This window comes from Oreochromis niloticus, linkage group LG3 (genome assembly GCF_001858045.2).
Source record: "Oreochromis niloticus isolate F11D_XX linkage group LG3, O_niloticus_UMD_NMBU, whole genome shotgun sequence".
NCBI lineage: Eukaryota > Metazoa > Chordata > Actinopteri > Cichliformes > Cichlidae > Oreochromis > Oreochromis niloticus.
This window is the reverse complement of record NC_031967.2, coordinates 64,910,221-64,932,096: the sequence shown is the minus strand read 5'-3', so window position 1 is coordinate 64,932,096 and position 21,876 is coordinate 64,910,221. Positions and strand designations below refer to the sequence as shown.

At 40.2% G+C, this 21,876-nt stretch overlaps 2 protein-coding genes and 1 long non-coding RNA gene across 3 annotated transcripts in view; 1 reads left to right on the top strand and 2 right to left on the bottom strand.

The window, feature by feature from the left end:
- The window catches only part of LOC102078817 (zinc finger protein 665), a 1,047,781-nt gene that overhangs the window by 489,498 nt on the left and 536,407 nt on the right, over positions 1-21,876 (bottom strand). The window lies entirely within an intron of this gene.
- On the top strand, positions 11,068-13,093 carry LOC109200590 (uncharacterized). Its single transcript, XR_002060748.2, has 2 exons — positions 11,068-12,526; positions 12,773-13,093. It is a non-coding gene; the product is annotated as an uncharacterized LOC109200590 (long non-coding RNA).
- Positions 15,315-21,876, bottom strand: part of LOC102083192 (zinc finger protein 99-like) — an 11,311-nt gene continuing 4,749 nt past the window's right edge. The window contains exons 2-5 of the mRNA XM_019356004.2: positions 18,915-19,017; positions 16,695-18,478; positions 15,418-15,491; positions 15,315-15,328 (exon numbers count right to left, since the gene is read on the bottom strand). Of these exons, the coding sequence (XP_019211549.2) occupies positions 15,315-15,328; positions 15,418-15,491; positions 16,695-18,478; positions 18,915-18,932 (1,890 nt within the window). The 5' untranslated portion in view covers positions 18,933-19,017. The remainder of the gene's footprint in view (positions 15,329-15,417; positions 15,492-16,694; positions 18,479-18,914; positions 19,018-21,876) is intronic.

The window sequence follows — 21,876 nt, the reverse complement described above, 5'->3', positions numbered from 1 at the left end:
AAACATTGATCAGGCAGCTGTGATTGAGCAGCAATGTAAATCCAAATATTTTCACGGTTGTTGTGGTCGTGATAATTTTGTGAGGCTCGGATGAGCTTTCCAAAGTTCTACAAGTTGTGCCTCCATCGCTTGTGTCCAGATCACACGCTGCACAGCCGTGCTGCTCCGTCTTTTTCACCGACGTTTACGACGTTTACGTTTGTTTGTTTTTAAACCCTCTGGTTAAGGTTAATATGGGCATGTGCAGTGAATATCAGCGCTATGTGGCCAGAAGTGTAATAATATAATTTATTTTGTGTAATAAACAACTGCAAGGATAGATGATTACAACAAATAGATGACTAATACATAAAAGTAATACATAGATGAATAATGATGATGAGTTATGATGTGTAATCATGGGAACAAGCAGGTTTACAAACGGGAGCAAAAGCTGAAATAATACCTCTACTGAAGCCAATTGCACTAAATGTGCACTGTTACAAGAATGTTTTTTGTTCTATTGTTTTCTATTAATTTATAGAATTTTAAGTTAAGCAGGACAGAGTTCTTTTAAAGAAAGATTTACTTATATTCTCAAAAGTTAATTATGACAGGCTTCTGTTTAAGAAACAGACCTGTTTTATTGTGTTAATGTTGTCATTTTGAGCTAAAAATAAATGGCTAAATGATCATTTGTTTCTCATGTGTTCATATCACAAAGAATATGCATCTACTTAAATCAAATTCAAGTCAAATGGTTAAAAAAATAATTTCACACACAAAAAAAGCTACAAAATTCACCACACTGGGAAGGGTGAAGACAACTGCGTCGCCTGGCCCTGGCCACGAGGTGTCCCTTATTTATTTTTCAGGGAGTTGGCAACCCTAATGACACTAGAGTTCCACGAACATGCAAACAGCTCGTCTCTACTGCTTTAACTGTTAAAACAGAAGGCAATACTGCGGCTGACGGGGTTTATTATGTGAAACAGCAGCTTGTTTAATTTGAACAGTCTGCATTAAGCTGGGCAAACACTGCGATTTTTTTCAGGAACGTTATTCAGCTCCTGCTCAAACTGTACAATTAAATATCAGGGGTTAGAAGTTCATAGGTCACGATGCAGGGTCTCACACTATACGGCCTGATGCTCTGATGTGACCTGAGTGCTCAAACTATGTGTCCATAACATGAAGCTTATCATTTGATTTGATATACCTTTATTAGTCCCACAAGGGGAAATTTCATGTTAAGGCTGCCAACCTATTGCACGCAATGGCGGTGCCATCTTATCCTCCGACCGTACATACATTACTCAAAAACATCACATGGGGAAGACAGGTCAGAGAGGTATGACAATGGAAAATGCACCACATGAGGAAAGATAAGGAGAAAAAAATAACTCCCCCCAGACTGAGCTCCAATAGGGAGATCAGTTTGAGAACAGAAAAAAACCCACCTCTGCACATAGCACATGAAAAAACTCTTAATACACCGAAGAAACACATGACAAGCAACAGGGGTGGGTGAAGGGTGAGAGACAGCCGATGTAGACAGTACATTCGGGCCTGCAGCCTATGCGCTGGTCTCCTTGATCCACCGTCAGCATCGGAAGGGAATAAGTGTCGAAGGCGTATCATACAAAATCTGTCCCTCGCTCTCCCTCTCTGTCTTTTACTCACACATACACACATCAACTTTGCTAAATTACTAATGAAAAACATTGACTAGGCAGCTGTGATTGAGCAGCAATGTCCATTCAGCTCTTTTCATGGTTGTTGTAGTCGTGATGATTTTGTGAGGCCACATTGAAAAGCCTCGAATACGGAAGCGTAGAGCTGTCACCCAGGCAAAAGAAAAATAGAGCTATGTCACGTTATAACATGAAAAGTATATCGTTCTAACAATATACTGTTCATGTTTGTACAATATACTATCATGTAGGTATAATATACCTCACGTTTGATCAATATACTGTTCATGTTTGTACAATATACTATCATGTAGGTATAATATACCTCACGTTTGATCAATATACTTTCACGTTTGAACAATATAATATCACGTTATTACAATATACATAATTATCACGTTCGTACAATATAAATATCATATTGCACGAACATGAAAAGTATATTGTTAGAACAATAAACTTTTCATGTTATAACGTGATAAAGCTCTATTTTTCTTTTGCCTGGGTGGCAGCTCTACTCTTACGTACTCGGATGAGCTTGCCAAAGTTCTACAAGTTGTGCCTCCATCTCTTGTGTCCAGATCACACGCTGCACTGCCGTGCTGCTCCACCTTTTCTCTTTCATTTCTGTGTTTGTGCGTGCGCAGTGTGAGAGGCTGCGTTGAGGGGCGACAGGATTTCAAACAGGTTTGATTATCATGCGACCATACGATTGATGATTGGGAGCTGGTCGTGACGTGTTAACTGCTTTTCGTTACCCCATGTATACTACATGATACACACACAATTAAGGCAAAACACGGCCGATCCCCAAAACGGTTGCACGATTGAAAAATCGGCTCAAAATGGGCCAAAAATCGCACAGTGTATGGGCAGCTTTTGGAGGCTAGCTCCAAACAAAAATCTGCAGCTTGGCAGTTTTTACAGCACTATAATGACCAGACCGAATTCTTTTGAAAACCTTACATCTTTCCACAGGTTTCCACTTCATCAGACATCACTTAGACACAGAGCTGGATGAGGCCAGCACAAACAGCAGCCTAACCGACGAAGATGATGGATCCATGGGGTCAGGAAAGCCAGAAGCAGGGGAGCTGGAGAGGTACCATTCATGTCCATTCACTGGAGGTGTGGCTCTACTGCATGGCTTTCCTCACATCAAGAAGCTGTCGATCAAAGTCAATACAGCTCTTCCTGCATTTGGAGCTTGTGAAGGACCTCTTAGTCATGCAGGACTCCTGTTCACTGCTAAACAGTTACAGCTTCACAGAAAGAACCTTGAGAGCAAACTGCTGCTGAAGCTTAACCATCACTTCACTGAGTGAAGAAATAGCATATTTTTGCTAAATATGCAAAAATAGATGCACACATATACAGCTTATGGTAAACTGAGCTGCCTTGTATGTACATATGTTGAAGATGCCTCGTTCTAATGTTTTCTCTGAGGCTGCTGTGCCATTTGGAGCAAAAATGAATATAAAGTTTACAGCATATCTTGTCACTGGAAATTGTTTGCAACATTTATATATTCATATTATTTACTGTATGTATTGGTGAAAAAAGTTTTATGTTGTGAAAAACTGAAATCTGGAAATTAGAATTGCTGTGCCTTATTTTGTTGATGTTTTTACATATATTCCTTTTGAAAATAATACAATTTGTATATTTATTTATTTTTGTTTGTCTGATAGCATTTATTTATAAAAAAAAATCGGACATTTTAAACAGTTACTCGCTACTTGAGTAGTCTTTTCACCAAGTACTTTTTTATTCTTGAGTAACTTTTTTGATGACTACTTTTCACTTTTACTTTATGTAATAATGGTACGAAATTTGTATATTTGGAAGTTTTATCTTGTTAGCTTTTATTAAGAGTGTAACAAGCTAGTTTATGATGTTACGATGTTAGTTAGCTAATACAATATTTTGTACTTTCAGTTTTACGATGGTCAAAGAGAAGGCAATGGTCAGAGGCCATTCTTCAATAAATCAGCGCAAAAGGAAAATAAGTCTGGTTATTGTAGCATCATTATCTCGCTGTCTAGCTGGTGAAACTGAGAAACTTAGGGCGAGGACAGCACAAAGTCCAAATTTCCCTAGTTTGCTTTTACTTTTGCTGCTTTATCCTCTATTCTCCCACTAACTGTTTAAATTTTTCCACATTTAGCTTCTTTCAAAGTAGATCTCCTTTTGCCATAACTCATTCTCTATTACAATTGAGTAACACCTGATCTCGTCATATTATATCAAATTTATTTGTGTAGCATGTTTAAAGACTAAAGTACACCAAAGTGCTTTCTTGATGCAGATAAAATCACAATATAAAATATAAATGACAACAACAAACAACTTCATACTGTCACTGGGTTCAAACTAAAGTAGTGTTCACAAGAATTCATCAGTATCAAACTGCGACAAAAAAAACCTTAAAGCAATCAATAGGATAACTTTGATTAGAATCTTTGGTAATGCATGGGGGAAGCTCTGCTGTTTTATCCATGTGTGGATGCACCTGGCCACCTCTCAAAATGTACCCAAATGCTGTGCCTCCCTCCATGCAAATACACACTTCTTTGGATTTGCCATCAGCCCTGCCTACCTCAGGGACTCCAGGACCGTGACCAACCACTGCACATGCTCCACAGAGGTACTGCTATGGATAACAACATCATCCAGGTAGAAAACAGCATATGCAGTGTGAGGACGCAGCTATCGCTCCATGAGGTGCTGAAAAATGCCCGGGTCTTCAAACAAGGCAAACGGAAGTATGACGAATTGATACAAACCATACAGAGTGGAGAAGGGTGGAGAAGTGGAAAAGAGTTGGGAGTTCGCCTTGTAATCGGAAGGTTGCCGGTTCGAGCCCCAGCTCGGACAGTCTTAGTCGTTGTGTCCTTGGGCAAGACACTTCACCTGTTGCCTACTGATGGTGGGCAACGGGTCAGAGGGCCTGGTGGCGCCAGTGTCCGGCAGCCTCGCCTCTGTCGGTGCACCCCAGGGTGGCTGTGGCTACAACGTAGCTTGCCATCACCAGTGTGTGAATGTGTGTGTGAATGGGTGAATGACTGGATATGTAAAGCGCTTTGGGGTCCTTAGGGACTAGTAAAAGCGCTATACAAATACAGGCCATTTACCATTTACCAAAGACGGTTTTGTCTTTGGAATAAGCAGACAAGGGAATCTGCCAGTAGGCGTTGGTTAAATCCAGCATGATAAAAACCAAAGTGCTTAACCAGTCCAGGTCAACGCGGGGCATGGGATAAGCATCAAACCTTGAGACCTTGTTTACTTTGTGATAATCATGACAGAACCGTATGAAACCACACGCTCACTTGTTAGTTATCTGGAAGCACCTTAAAAACAACCGGCCCCTCTCAACAGCTAGGACAAATCATCTGGCAAACAGATAAGCTTAGGAGACCAAACACTGAGAAACAAATCCTCATTACCTCCTGAGATAACAGCATTTTCAGCATTTCAGCCAATTCCTTTTGAACAATTTGTCTCTTCTGCTCAGGCAACTTGTAGGGCCATGAACGCACCTTGACGCCAGGTTGTATTTCAAAGTGGTGCTCCATGAGAGACGTACAGACGAGCAGGGGGAGAACATCTGCAAACCGCTGTTGCAATGCAGGAACATCTCTCTGAAAACTTCTTGCCCACAGCACGTTTTTGAGGAAAATCAAACATTTTATGACATTTTTGTCCTTAAAGAACATTTCAGAGTTTTTATTGAACTGCAGTAAGTTAGTGTCAGTGGAGAACAGCCAAGTCTCCTCCTCTGATAAACCTCCACCTGTACTAGTTGAATTCATTTGAATCTGAAATCATGGCTCAAACTACTTATTCTGAGACACCAAACTGTTTAATAAGACAAACTTTACACAGAGTTCATCAAATATAACTAATGCTTTAACATTATCATTAAAGGATTTAACAATACAAACTTCAAATCATCAAGAAAACAGCTGCAGAAGATGTGGACCAAAATGAATTCATTAAAAAACAACATATTCTTTGAAAGAGTCCTGCTTTGGATCCTCTTTCCTCCCCACCCCACGCTGCCACACAGATCGTGACAGAGTGATCCCGCCACACATGGGTGCAACAGACTCAATGGAGAGGCTAAGGAAGGAGTTGACTGATAAGCTTTACAAGCTATGTGACTTGTGTACGGAGAATCCCTGGGAAGGGTTACATTGCGCCGTGAAAAGGCTTCTACAGGAAACACTTTTTAATTTTCCTTGGCTGGTGCACTCTCACTACCCAGTCGTCATGGACTGTTATCCACACTCCACCTCCACTCTCCAACTCAGGCTGCTCACCAGCCCGAGCAGCCCGCGGAGGAGGTCAGCCGAGGAGCACACGCTGCCCGCAGAGGATCTCAGCAAGCTGCAGGGGCCTGCGCTGCCCGAGCTCAGTGAGCCGGTGGAACAATGCACACTTCTGGCATGGCCCACACGCCAGCACCCATGTCCTGCATAGCGACTGCATCCAGCACTACCGGCGCCAAAGTTCCTGCTGTCTAGTGATGGGTCCTCTGTGTCGAAGCTTCAAAGCGTGTATTGGGTAATCTCAGGGGAATTTTTGTGAAGCCGAATCGAGGCTTGCTTTGATTACGTATGAAATGACATTTGAGGCCTCGCGGGCAGTCCATGTGACTGATTCAGGAACTGTCTTGTCGGTTTGCGCCAGATTTGAAATAAAATGGGCAGCAAAACACAGCTGATTTCCACATCACGTCGTGTTGTGTAATTGGATTAAGTACGTGCTACATAGTTACTTGAGCATTTCTTATTCGATGGAACCAGCAAGGAAGCGATTTTCAAAATAGTATGCACACAGTAATAAATATCACAAATTATAAGTACCATAATATAAATAAACAACACTACAGAGCCTATAACCTGATTTATGTCTTTTAAATTATTAAAAAGTGAAGTGCCGCACACTAGTTTGTGTCTGTTAAGAGATTTTTTAGGATTTTGGGATTTTTATTATGTTGTGCTTAAAAGTACGTTTCTTTATCTAAATATGTTTGCTCTTTCAGTATTAAGCTTAAATAGGTAAGTCACATTTTCTGCAGACTCCTAAATGGGGAAAATGCATCGACTAAATTATAAGAAACCCTCCAAGCAGAAATAAATACTGAAAAGGATCCTAAAAAGAAAACAAAGAGTACACAAGAGTGGTAATGTTTTAAAGCATGGAAAGAGGAATGTAGTGGAATAAACAAAAGGTTAAATAAATTAGGGCTTATCTAATGCATTCAAACTGATAACAGTAACTGGTAAAAAACTGGAGTTCACCAAGGTGGGAAGGTCCTTATCAAGTGCTACTCACCACACCTACTGCCTGCAAAATAGCAGAAAGACCATCTTGGATCCATCAGAGCCACTGCAAAAAAGTGAGTGACAACCTAAACGTTTAGACGCTGACAACCCTAACTCCTGGTGGGTGATCTATTGGTGGAGGGAGGGCTGATCGGGTATACCCCGCCTTCTTCTTCTTGCCAGTAGTCTACTCATCAGAGGTCACAGGTGTGTCTGGTCATCACGAAGACACTCGTCCTCCTAGTGGCTAATATTGCACTCCTGGTGAGTTTATTAACACTCACCCGAAAGAAAGAAGATGAACAACACCGCCTGCAGACACATGACAACTTACATCTTCATGACATGACACAAGACCACATTCACCCATGGATGGTATCGATATATACATGATAGCACACCCAGAAAAGACTGCTATGTTTGCTCCTATATGCCCCCAACGACACAATACGCCACCTTGTACGCGAAGGGAATGGACATAATTCAAGCAAAGTGTGCCGCAAGCTACGCCAGCCTTGGGTATCAATTGGGCATCGATTCCAGGGAATCGTGGTCAACCATGAGGAACCTCTCCAGATAGGACTACAAAATGGCACATGTGACGAATGGTTCTGGGTTGACCTGAAAGTGAAGCACAGAAGTAAGGCTAAATCATTCCCAGTCTTTCTTGGAAACAATGGGAGTTTGAGCCACAGCCTATGCTACCGCCAAGAGAACGGATCCACGCCAATGGGAAACACCACCAACTGCAAAGCAGTACAAACACACGCTCCTGGAGGGCCCTTGAAGAGCAGCAACATCTCAAATGGCACCTTCTGGGTGCAAGGGATGGCCTGGGATATCCTTCCTGGGAATTGGACAGGTCAGTGCGCTCCCATTTTCATATCTGACCACACTTTCAAGATAACCATGGACGCCACGTCAACATCAACGTCAACAACAAGGAAAAGACGAAGCACCCCAGACCTCAAGCAGCATGATTCCATATGGGGTTCCGATGTCCCAGAGAAATTTAAACTTTGGACTGAAAGACAAAAGGTTCTGAATGCTTCATGTAAATTCAACGACGAACGGGATCAGGAGATTGACGCTCTGCGCATTGCAGTAATGCAACACAGGGTAGCATTGGACATGATTCTCGCCGAGAAAGGAGAAAGGTGTCCTCTTTAACAACACATGTTGCACATACATTCCAGATAATGTGCACTCACCGAACATGACTGATGCTCTGAAAACACTCAGACAACTTCGGGATGCACAACAACGAGACTATGCCACAAACACAGAAGACTGGCTTACGTGGCTTTTAAGTGGCTCTTGGAAGTCCCTGCTGATTAAAGGACTTGGTTTTGTTGGTGTTATAATACTGTTATTCTGCTTCAATTCATGCTTGCCTCACCCTGTCACAGAATGAAGAAGGTGATAATGAGATAGACGCTTGGATATAACATACTCACGAAACCCACTATTTTATGATGTCTTGGCTAAAAATGTCTACAAGTGGCCATAGACTGATGCACTGTTAGTGGTTGCTATGTACATATATAGAAGGAAAGATCAAACAACAGGAGGGAATGTTAAGAGATTTTTTAGGATTTTGGGATTTTTATTATGTTGTGCTTAAAAGTACGTTTCTTTATCTAAATATGTTTGCTCTTTCAGTATTAAGCTTAAATAGGTAAGTCACATTTTGTGCAGACTCCTAAATGGGGAAGTTACATACACTCTGTACTCCACAGGAAGCCTGCACGCAGCACGGGTCTATTTTATCTCTTCCTGTATCTCTTCCTGTATGTGCTCTGCGAATAAAGACTGTTTTTTTTTACTGCAGGGTGCGAGTCTCCCTGAGTCTCACCCGTGTACACGTTAAACCTGTCTGAGCGTTTTTATTCCGACCTGAGTTGCAATACAGGAAAACTCCTGACAGTGTCATTATCCAGATGTAAGCATGATTACACAGTTACTACGGGTGGTTTTGATTATCGATTAAAATCGATTCTAGCTTGAATAAGGTGATATTGATTCATTAAAATCTTGAATCGATTTTAATATAAATTCATTTTGCCCGAAATGCCAGAATCTCAGGTTAAACCTCACTAAACAGCTAAAACAGTAAATGAGCGCAGGAACACGGATTCTGCACAAAGACATAAACACACAGCGCGGATCCGTCGACAGATCAGAATCAGTGAGATCGCTTTTCTCAGCCGACGGCACTGACACGGTCGGGGCTGAAAGCAGACAGCTAGCGGATTGATCCGTCGGCAGATCGACGCTACCATTGTTTACAGCACTGTCGGCGGCTTTCTGCTGTTCAATAGGCTACTAAAACTATGCAAAATTGCAAAACGCTTAGCTGTGTCTCTAAAACCTCTGTAACTTTGCTCTGCTTCACTTCAGCAGCATCAGGTAATGTTCATATGTTGATTAATGGTTTACCATAACTTTAATAATAGTAATACCTATACCATACCTGTAACTTTAATAATAGTAATGGTGAAAAGTACAAATTTTTTTGTCTTTCAGTTGATTTCCTGGCTTCTGTAAAGGCACGGTTACTGTACCGGTGTTCTGACAAAACGTCTTACCTATCAAGCTGTCCTACTTGTTGTTACTGCGCATGCGCGCAATTCAAAACGGCCATATTTCCGGTTTAAATAGTACACACCTATTATTTCATCCTACCCCGATCTTGTGCCGATCTCGTTGCTTTTGTGCCGATCTCGTTGCTTCGAAAAAAGGTTTGTATTAAAAGTTTTACTTCTTTATTACAGATGATAATTGTTTACCTTAAGCTGCTCAATCGAAGTCATATTCCAAGTGTTTATTTGGTGCTTTTAAAATTTATTTGAGTCCTCCTGCAGTTACTGGACACCACTCGCCGTTGTTATGTTGGATAAACGCTCCGTTGTTATGTCGAAGAAAGTACTTTTGCACCACATACTTGTTAATTGCGTGATAACGTTGTGTAGTCATTTTATTTACTGTATGGATTCCGAAGCCATGTTGAAATTGTCCGATTTTCTCCTTAGTTATGGAGAACAAATACGAGGAACTGCTCATGTTTCTGTCTGTTGGGTCCTACCCATCTGAATACGATAAGTCCCAGAGGCAAACCCTTAGGAGATACACCGCAAAATTTAGGCTGAAGGGTCAGTATTGTAATGTAAATAACTAAATGTAATTATTGGTTAAATACATGTTATAATTATTTTACATTTTTTAAATATAGGCGGAGTGCTCTTGTTCGGAAACAGGAGAGTGATAAAAACAAAAGAAGAAGCCATGGGACTATTTCAAGAGTTTCATTCAAGTCCCATCGGTGGACACACTGGTGTACTCAAGACTCGAACTGCAATGTGTTCCAGATTTTACTGGTATGGAATGTCGGTTGACATTGTTAATTGGGTATGTATTTTTAAAGTTGTCATATATATATATAGTATGTTAATAGTGCACCAATAGAATGCATAGTTATCCTGAAGTCCCGTACCAGATTGATGTACAGTAATTAACACTGTATCGCCACTTGATCAAGTATTTTTATAGAACATTAGAAATTTTGTTGTTTAATTAATTGCGATCGTTGGATAATATAAAGATCATTCAATATGTTTAAGGTCCTGGCTTGTGACCAGTGTCAAAAAATGTTAAAACCATTGGCTGCTGTGCAACCACTGCAGTGTATAAAGGTAAATATCAGTAGCATTTTAGTAGAACATAGTAATGTTATCATGCACATTATATATTAATGTGATTCTTTTATGACTGACAGGTGTCACATGTCTGGGAGCTAATCCGAATAGATCTAACTGGACCTCTTCCAAAAACGTCTAGTGGCTTTCAGTACATTATGACTGCAACAGACTATTTTTCAAAATGGGTTGAGGCTTTTCCATTAAAAAGCAAAAGTGCTGCTGAGGTAGCTCATCGGTTGTGCTCAATCATATATAGACATGGCTGCCCAAAACGAATTTTATCCGAACAAGGAAGAGAATTTGTTAAGGAGGTGAGTGTTAAGTTTACTCTTCCATACCTCTTTAGGTAAATACTTGGCCACAGTGTGTCAAGTAGCTGCCAGGCCAGAGGTTTTGTGTGATTGTTTTTAAAAAACAATTTTCTTTTTTCTTTGAAGCTCAACTCAAGACTTTGCAGCTTAATGAAAATAGATAGAAGTGTCACACATCGTATCACCCTCAGACAAATGGCCTCGACGAAAAGACAAATGACAACATAAAAAGGTATGTTTTATTTGTATGTAACATTTCATTTGCTTTTAAGACACTGTCACTATTGTGGTTTTTTTATGTCCACATGTAGAGCCCTGAGAAAATTAGTCAACAGTCAAAAGAATGACTGGGATGTGTATCTGGATGCTAAACTGTTTTCTTTGAGGTTCAAGGTCCACACCACAACCAAATACACACCATTCCGTTTAATGTATGGGAGAGAAGCTACGTATCCTTCTGAAGTTCCTGTTGAAGTCCCAGTAAGTGTTATTAAGGAATTTTATTTATGCAACAACTATGATAATGCATAAATTAAATGTAATCTTAATTGGAAATTGTGCATATTGATATTGGCTGCAGCTTTAATCTTCTCTGTTTAACTTCTATATGCAAGATACATTTAAAAGATAAAGTAAGTGACTAGTTACTTCTTTATGTTTGTATCTTTATGTAAAGTAATAAATGTTGAGGAGACCTTTAAGTATAATGTGTTCACCTATGGAAGTGTATCAAGAGGAAGAAGTGAGTATACAAAAAAATGATATGAGTCTATCTTTGTGGCTTTCTGTGCTCAAAGCTTTATAATAGTATATTTACTTTTAAACATGAGTTATTATAGTTAGAATTTTCAGTTCATGTTTCACATGCATTATTTGTCTTTATGATTTTAATTGTAATTTAAAATGTGTCCTCCATCATTCTCCCTGAGGAGCCGAGTTACGGTGACTTTGTATCTTCTACAAGAGACGCACAAGAGCAAGTTAAAAAAAACACTGTCGAGGAAAATATGGCAAAGTCCCAAGACTTACAAAAGGAAGCCTATGCCAGACAAGTCCAGAAGAAGTACAGAAACCTTGTGTACAGCTTTGGTGATGAAGTTCTTCTCTTGAACATGAGGAAACGTGGAAGGAAGGGAGGAAGGTTTGATCCAGATTTTTCAGGACCCTAGACCATTCAAGACATCCCTGGCAAATGTGTGAGATTAAAAAACACGGAAGGAGCAACTTTAACTACAACTTCACTACAGCATTGACCATATCAAGCCGTACAGAAGAAGCCACCATGTAAATGTCAGTGACAATGAAAAATACCCAACTCACAGTCAGACAGTGAACAGCAGCACAGACCTGAAGATGCCCCCCTGCCATCCTCCGGCTAACCCTCAGTGCCAGCAAAGTCCAGAGGATACCAGACCCTCTATTATTTGGAGAGGTCAGTGAGGTGTTACCCACTACAGAAGCAGTTGTGCTGGAGCAAATGCAGATAGCTTGCACCCTACTTGAACATCGAGGTAAGTCCAGTAAAGTCCTTATCACGTTAGAGTGTGTACTTCCAATTTAAATAGTGCTTTTCAAACAGCACAGTACAAATAGTGCTTTTCAAACATTTTCAGATAAGACCCTTCTTAAAGTTTAATTAAAAAAAAATTCAAGGGACTAATTTGCCATGAAGTATTTGTGGAAAAAATGTACTATTATTTTTTTTTATTAATCAATAAATAATGTTTGATTAAAACCTAACCATGAATGTGTTTCAGGGAACGCTGAGGACTACTGCATTGTTTGCTCTATGTTAGATGCTGATGCTGACCGCAGCATGATGGCAAAACAAATGGCAAAACAAAACAAAAGAAACACATAAGTCTTAGTATCATTACTTGCTAATCATGTTGACTAATAGTATTCACCAAACATAATATGAGCTATTTATTTTTCCTTTCCAGGTGCAGTGTGAATTTTGCCAAAGATGGGCACATTTTGCATGTGCAAAATATAAAGAGAGCAACCAAGAATATAAATGCAAAAAATGTAAGGAAAACACATAACAACTTCAAATAAAAACAGCTGTCTTTTCCCCTCCATGTCTCTTTGTATTCTTTGTCAACATTAGATGATTGTGTGCTGGGGTCCGTTCTTCGTACCTCGCTTACTACATCCAAGATCAAATGACACATCCAAGATCAAATCATCGCGCCAACTTTGAGCTCGCTAATCCGGTTCTCCGAACACACCTGTTGTTGACGATTAGTACAGCTGGATGAAGTAATCTGAGATCACTGGGTGGCTTAAAAGGGGCTACGCATCGATAGTAGAAACATTGATCGGCAACCCTTTGATTGGTCGGCGAAGATGTCGAAGGAGCGCGCTCAGTATTTCACGGCAGCAGAGCAAGAACTCTTGATTGAGGGATTTCAGGAGTTTCAGAGTTTAATTAAAACGCAGGGGAACACTGCGAAGGCTGCAAAAGCAAGGAGAGAGGGCTGGCAGAAAGTTGCTGACAAATTAAACTCGTAAGTAATTTATTATATTATATCACATTATATCCTCTTTCACATAAGAGCCACAACAGGACCCACTAGAACATGGGAACAAGTAAAAGTGAAATATAAGAATATTCTACAGAATGGTAATATTTGTCACTTATATTGCTTTTAGTCTCTTGAAAAGAGACCCTGAAATAATCTGTTTGTTTGTTTATAACAGCAACCAAGAAAAGAGCAGAGCAAATAAAGACAGGTGGTGGTCCTGCACCCCCTCGTCACACCCCGGCTTTTTGTACTGTGACATTTATTGACATTGTGGGTTTTTTTGTGTGTAGTTTTACATAACACTCCATCACTTTTACCTGTTCCCATGCAAGGAGTGACTGAAGCATGCACAGTAAGTTGGGAGAATATATACATATACATGTATATATATACACATGTATATATATATACACATATACATATATATATATACACACACACATATACGTATATATATATACACATATACATATATATATATACACACACATATACATATATATATATACATATACATATGTATATATATACATATACATATATATATGTATATATATACATATACACACATACATACATATATATATATATACACACATACATATATATATATACACACATACATATATATATACACACATACATATATATATATACACACATACATACATATATATATATATATATATATATATATATATATATTTATTTCTCCCAACTTACTGTGCATATATATATATATATATATATGTAGAGAGAGAGAGAGAGAGTTAAGTAAATAATATCCTCACGGGAAAATCGATATCTCTCTATGAGCACACTGTCGCGCTGAGCTAAAGGATCCTGTCTATCCCGCAATATCCGCTGAATTCTGAAAACTCTCCTTATCAATCTTGCACCTTCCGCAATGGGTTGCTCACGTACAAACGGACAGGACATGGCTGCGGCAGACTTCCCAAATCCACCTTCGCTTTTATAGCCGTGGTCTCTCATCTTGATTACACGAAGTGTTTTACTATTACTACTCTAAAATATGAATTACATCTGAAATAATCAAATACATGAAATAGAATGATTAATAGTACATTTCCCTTTTTTTAGGAAATGACCTGTATGTATCTGTATGAAATCAATCATAGAATCAAATACTGCATTATCTTTAGTTACATTGATAATATTTATTTATGGAAACACAGTGGAGAAATATCGCTGTTGCTTTCGTATAAACGAAGCGGACGTACCTGAGTGGCCGCGATCTAATCCTGTTTACATAAAGTAAGCCTGCTCCCAAGCAGGTTTACGCTTACGGATCTGTTGCTATGACAGCAAGTCCCGGATGAGCTTCGGAGAACCGAACGATCCAAGATCACGCGAAATCGTCAACAATCAAATCCAGCTAACTTACTTAGCGAGGTACGAAGAACGGACCCCTGGAGGCACGTTTTGATAGTGTGATTTGGCCACCTAAACAACCTACCCAAATAAATCCAACCTGGAAGCATGTTCTGAACGTCCTAGCGAAATAAATCCACGTTTTTAAGTGCGATTTGGCCATCTGAACGTCCTACCTATAGATATGTATAGATATGTACGATGGAGCCATTAACCACGTAAAGTAGCATATTCTGATAAGATAGCACGGATTGATAGACAAGACCATAAATTTACGCTACGGTAGCGCTACAGTAGGATGTTTTGACAAGGTAGGACGTTTTGTCAGAACACCGGTGTTAGCTTATGCTTGTGCAATAAAGCTTATAAAAGGCAGCAATCAGATGTCCGAGCCTGAGTACGACACAGTTTCATCAGTTAAAACACACCCTTATGGTGGGAGTTTGCTAAATTAAAGGTAGTTAGCTTAGTAAAAACCGTACAGTAATCAAGACTTAGCCAGCCCCTGCGACGGAGAAGTGGAGGGTCTTTGTCGGCTACGGATAATCCAGTAACACTGAGACACCGAAACACAGTGTGTGCACAGTGTCTTGCACTTGCATTGTCTCTCCTGTGTGGATTCCCTTATGCTTTATCTTTAAGCTCACGTGCAGTGGTGAAGGATGACCCACACTAGTCACAGATGTGCTTTTTCACCCCACTGTGGAAGAGTTCATGTATTTTTAATGTACTTGGTGTGTGGAAGCCTCTCCCACATTCTTTGCAGTAGTTCATTTTGTCTCCAGTGTGTCTACGTTGATGTGGTTTTAGGTCCTGTTGATGATTGGCGGTTTTTCCACAAAGGTCACAGAGAAACTCTTTCCCACCACCACAGTGACAACAGGGCTGAGAACTGGATCCATCTGTGTTGCTCTGCTTTTTTTATTTTTATCCTGAATGTTGCCTGAAATAAAGAGCATCTCTGCCAACGTCCAATTACATTTTACTGTTTACATTATAACACTCAGATTACTAGGCGAAAACGACTCCATAAGTTTACTGATGAGACTTGTTCCAAACAATCAGGTTAAAAATACAGGATAAAAAGATAAATACATACCTCACATTAACTGCACTTGTAGAGTTACTTTCTTGTGTGGATCTGTTGGTGTTTATTAAGCTTATGTGGAGATTTAAAAGTCTTCTCACACAGGTCACATTTGTAAGGTCTCTCCTCAGTGTGGCTAAACATGTGTTAATGTAACTGTACATCTGTTGTAAACAGTTTCCCACACTGATCACAGCAGTAAACACCATTTCCAGTGTGAATCCGTAGGTGAATATTTCGGTAGTGTTTTTCACTGAAACCTTTTCCATTACAGTTGCAGCTGTAAGCCTTAATTCCAGAGTGGGTAACTTGATGCTTCTGTAAGTTTCGACTCTGAGCAGAAACTTTACCACACAAGTCACAGTAGTGTGCTTTAACTACACTGTGGATGAGTTGGTGTTTTTTAAAGCCCTCGCGATATGTAAAAGACTTTCCACACAAGTCACACCTGTAAAGTTTAAATCCACTGTGGATGAATTGGGGTTTTTTTAAGGTTTGAGCCAGGGTAAAAGACTTTCCACTGATTCACAGCTGCACGCTTTAACTCTAAAGTGGATTAGTTGGTGTGTTTTTAAGCCTCCAACCGTGGCAAAAGACTTTCCACACAAGTCACAGCTTTAAGGTTTAACTCCACTGTGGATGAGTTGGTGTGTCTTTAAGTTTTCAGCCCGGGTAAAAGACATTCCACACAAGTCACAGCTGTAAGGTTTAAATCCACTGTGGATGAGCTGGTGTCTTTTTACGTCTCCAACCTTGGTAAAAGACTTTCCACACAAGTCACAGCTGTAAGGTTTAACTCCACTGTGGATGAGTCGATGTGCATTTAAGTTTCCAGCCTGGGTAAAAGACGTTCCACACAAGTCACAGCTGTAAGGTTTAACTCCACTGTGGATGAGTTGGTGTCTTTTTAAGTCTGCACCCTGAGTAAAATCCTTCCCACACAAGTCACAGCTGTAAGCTTTAACTCCACTGTGGATAAGTTGATGTCTTTTTAAGTCTGCACCCTGGATAAAATCCTTCCCACACTCATCACAGCTGTAAGGTTTAAATCCGCTGTGGATGAGTTGGTGTCTTTTTAAGTCTGCACCCTGGGTAAAACACTTCCCACACTCATCACAGCTGTAAGGTTTAATTCCACTGTGGAAGAGTTGGTGTCTTTTTAAGTCTCCTCCCTGGGTAAAATCTTTCCCACACTCATCACAGCTGTAAGGTTTAACTCCACTGTGGAGGAGTTGGTGCGTTTTTAAGTTTTTAGCCTGGGCAAAATACTTTCCACACAAGTCACAGCTGTAAGGTTTAACTCCACTGTGGATGAGTTGGTGCGATTTTAACCTTTCAGCCCGAGTAAAAGACTTTCCACACAAGTCACAGCTGTAAGGTTTAACTCCACTGTGGATGAGTTGGTGCGTTTTTAACCTTTCAGCCCGGGTAAAAGACTTTCCACACAAGTCACAGCTGTAAGGTTTAAATCCACTGTGGATGAGTTGGTGTGTTTTTAAGCTTTGAGCCCTGGTAAAAGACTTTCCACACAGGTCACAGCTGTAAGGTTTAACTCCACTGTGGATGAGTTGGTGTCTTTTTAAGTCTGCACCCTGAGTAAAACACTTCCCACACTCATCACAGCTGTAAGGTTTAATTCCACTGTGGAAGAGTTGGTGTCTTTTTAAGTCTCCACCCTCGGTAAAAGACTTTCCACACAAGTCACAGCTGTAACGTTTAACTCCACTGTGGATGAGTTGGTGCGTTTTTAACCTTTCAGCCCGGGTAAAAGACTTTCCACACAAGTCACAGCTGTAAGGTTTAATTCCACTGTGGAAGAGTTGGTGTCTTTTTAAGTCTCCACCCTCGGTAAAAGACTTTCCACACAAGTCACAGCTGTAAGGTTTAACTCCACTGTGGATGAGTTGGTGCGTTTTTAACCTTTCAGCCCGGGTAAAAGACTTTCCACACAAGTCACAGCTGTAAGGTTTAACACCACTGTGGATGAGTTGGTGTGTTTTTAACCTTTGAGCCCGGGTAAAAGACTTTCCACACAAGTCACAGCTGTAAGGTTTAAATCCACTGTGGATGAGTTGGTGTGTTTTTAAGCTTTGAGCCCTGGTAAAAGACTTTCCACACAGGTCACAGCTGTAAGGTTTAACTCCGCTGTGGATGAGTTGATGTGCTTTTAAGCTTCCAGCCTGGGTAAAATCCTTCCCACACTCATCACAGCTGTAAGGTTTAACTCCGCTGTGGATGAGTTGGTGTCTTTTTAAGTCTGCACCCTGGGTAAAACCCTTCCCACACTCATCACAGCTGTAAGGTTTAACTCCACTGTGGATGCGTTGGTGTCTTTTTAAGCTTTCAGTCCGGGTAAAATCTTTCCCACACTCATCACAGCTGTAGGTTTTCTCTCCCTGTCTTCCGTGACGTCTGTCGGCCTCCTGAGAGCGCTGACTTCTCGCTCCATGTTGGTCCTGCAGTGACAGAGATACAAACAGAGGCAGTGAGTGAAATGCAGTCGTGGAAGAAACTGTAACTCCCTCTGTCAACAAACACATTGTAGGTGTGTTACCATCACCTTCTGGTGATAGTATCACATTTCAATGATACAATGATACAATGACAGTCATAATGTAAATACATACTAAAGAAATATTGATAAGTGGAAAAAGTATTTTACTCATAAAAAATTGTGAGTTCAATTTTTGATATTGTTGTTTCAATGTGTGCCGATAAAAAATTATGTGTGTATCTTCTTTTAACCTCTGAGTTTTTTGGTTGTGAATGTAGATTCTGTGTATGTGGAGGAGCCCGGGATGGAAAAGATAATGCTGCTGTTAACATGTTTTTAAAAACCAACCAGCTGAGCACACAGTTTCAATAACAGTGTAACAGTGATATTTTTCTCACCTTTTGTGTTGAAGTCATTGTTTCCTCTATAGTGGCTGAGCTGAGTCCAAATGGCTGAAATTGTTCCTCTGTTGCTCCACCAGACTCTTCTCCTGTTACTCAGCTGGGACATAAAAAGTATATGCATTTTATCCCTGATATAAAAAAAAAGCAGAGCAAATAAACATGACTAAACTCCTCAATACATATGAAACTTCAATGTGGAACCCGGTGGTTGTATGTAGGGATGGGTATCGTTTAAGTTTTATCCGATACCAATACCAAACTGGTACTTTTGAAACGGTGCTGGTGCTTAAACGGTGCTCGAACCGGTGCTTAAAGAATGGAGAACACGAAATTGGTCCAAAAACCTCTTGTGTTCAGCTGTTTTTTTGTAAAAAGATAACAATGTTAGCCTTTTCTGCAGCTATAGGGCATATATGGTCTCACTCTTGGCTGGAAGCAGTGCTTAAACAATGGAAAAAACACAAACTTTATGCAAAAACCTCTCATGTTTAACTGTTTCCCGCTTTTTCTTTGATCACTTTTTGGCCAGGGTGAAGGGAGTATCTGCCATCAAACAAGAAGACAGCCGCATGTAACTACGACGGTGTTTGCTAGTTCACCTTACATGCATTAATGTAATAACGTGGTTAGCCTACTCAACGTAAATTACACACAAACAACATTAAGCTACTCACGCAGAGAAGAACGGCTGCTGCTGCCATCATCATCTGTCGTCATTTCTGCTGCACTGGCAGGGCTAGGGGCCAGGACTCTCCTCTTTGGGTTTTTGGGGGATGTTGCTAACTCCGGGTCCGATAACAGGCACCACACCCGCAGTAGATGTGCACGGTGTGAGGTCTCGCAGCAAGTTATCAAATACGGCGCATTTCTCGGCTTAAAAAACCCCCGCTATGCGTCGCCGGATTTTAGATGTTACCTCCTTTGACAGTATCACAGTATCACCTTAAACCACTTGTTGCAGGCTGCTGAGTTTGCATCTTTTGCTGTGAAGTACAGCCAGACTTTTGACCGCTTCGCCTTGGACATTTTTAATCTGTAGCTCTGCTCTAAAAGAACGTACGTACCTGGACCCTCCTACTATCCTTGGAAACGTAAAATGATTGGCTAGAATCTAAAGTGTATCACAGCTCAGGAAAAATAAAGCACCGAAATGGAAATGTGCGCTGCTTTTCGGTCTGATTACTACCGTTTATGTCAGAACCGGTGCCATCACGGCACCAGATACCGGTACTCATCCCTAGTTGTATGTATATATTTTTAGGAGCAGGAAGATGACAGTGACGTCCTAAGGTCACATGAGCTTGTGGGCCATGCAGACGTAATCTTTTCTTAATCTTAAGCTTTGACTCTAAAATATATGCTGTTCCACAGTTGACCATAATCTTACAGAGAATGCAATGAATTTATAGATAATTAAAGTCAGCAGGGCTCGCAAAATCGCTAGCCCGAAGTCCCGGGGCTAGCGATTTTTCCAGTCGGGCTACCAAAATCTATCTCAGCCCTGCCCGTCGGGCTATCATAGGAAGGGAAAATATATGTCAATGCTTTTGCATTCTTTCGAAAATGTAGCTGAGTAATTATGTCAGTGGCATCGATGAGCCACTGCCAATATGTGACATATTGAAATCGCGTTTGAATTTGTGCTTGTTTTTTGCTTTCACTTTCACTTTGCGATCGGGCGAACGGTGTGTAGAGAGCAGCAGCACTGATTGGTGAGAGACGATTAATTGCGCACCAATTCCTCTGACATCGTCTTATCACTCATTAGCTTAGGTACTATTCAGACATGACAAGTGAAATCTCCCACAGCAAGCTTAAACATGTGAGAGGTTGATTGCGCAGAGAATCGCTGACCGTTATGTAAGTATGTGTGTAAAAGCAGCAGGATTTACGCCAGTATTTTAGTTCTGCTGAGCCAAATAAGACAGGTCAGGGTGAAGAAGGGGCAGCCAAATAAAAGCCTACCACAAAACGGAAAAGTTATGACAAATCAGACTATGAGGCAAAAAGAAAGCTCAGCTTTTTTGGTTTCATGGACAAAAGAATTTCTGTGGCTGGAATATGACGAGCTAAATAACATGATGTTCTGCCAGGTGTGTTGTGAGTTTCATTTCATTTGAGTCGACAAGCGCCTTTGTAACTGGGACCAGTAATTTTTAGAAAGACCCCATCAGAACCCATGAGAAATGCAAGAAATGCATTATTGCCCAGTCTGCAGTATCTTTCCCAGAACAAACAGCAATTGCAAAAAACATACTAAAAATAAACCAAGCACAAGCAGAAGTCCTGAAAAATCTTTAAAAAGCGTACTATGTTGCAAAGAGTGAACTACCATTGTCAAAATTTAGCAGTCTATGCAAACTTCAAAAAGCAAATGGCCTAGATCTTGGTTCCACTTAACCCTTACCCTTGACTTCAGTGGAAATTTCAGATTCAGGATCTGACACAGACTGATTCATGTTCTACACAGTTCTTACAAGTTCATAGAAATTTCTGTTCAATTAGAAACAAGTATTTGAGTTGATGATTGTAATTTTTATACAGTTGTTGTGATTTGTATTTTAACAACTTTCTGATTAATTTTTGTTTCCGTTACAATATTATACTTTAATGTATAATATTGTAACAGAAACAAAACATTAAAAAATTGCTCTCTTTTTTATTCGGGCTACTTAAATTTATTTTGGGCTACCAAAAACTGAAGAGTGCCTGCCCGAAGGACTACCAGAGATTTTGACATTTTGTGAGCCTTGGTCAGTAATATATCCACAAACACAACAAGAAAGTCAGTTAATGCTATCATTCTACTAGAGCTGGGCGATAGAACGATAACGATATGTATTGCGAAATAACTTTTTCTCGATAGAAAAATTAAACTATTGCGATAGGCCTCATCTCTATTGTTCTCTTTAAAAAAAAGAACAGCCAATCCAAATTAAGTAGCGCAGAGCCAAAC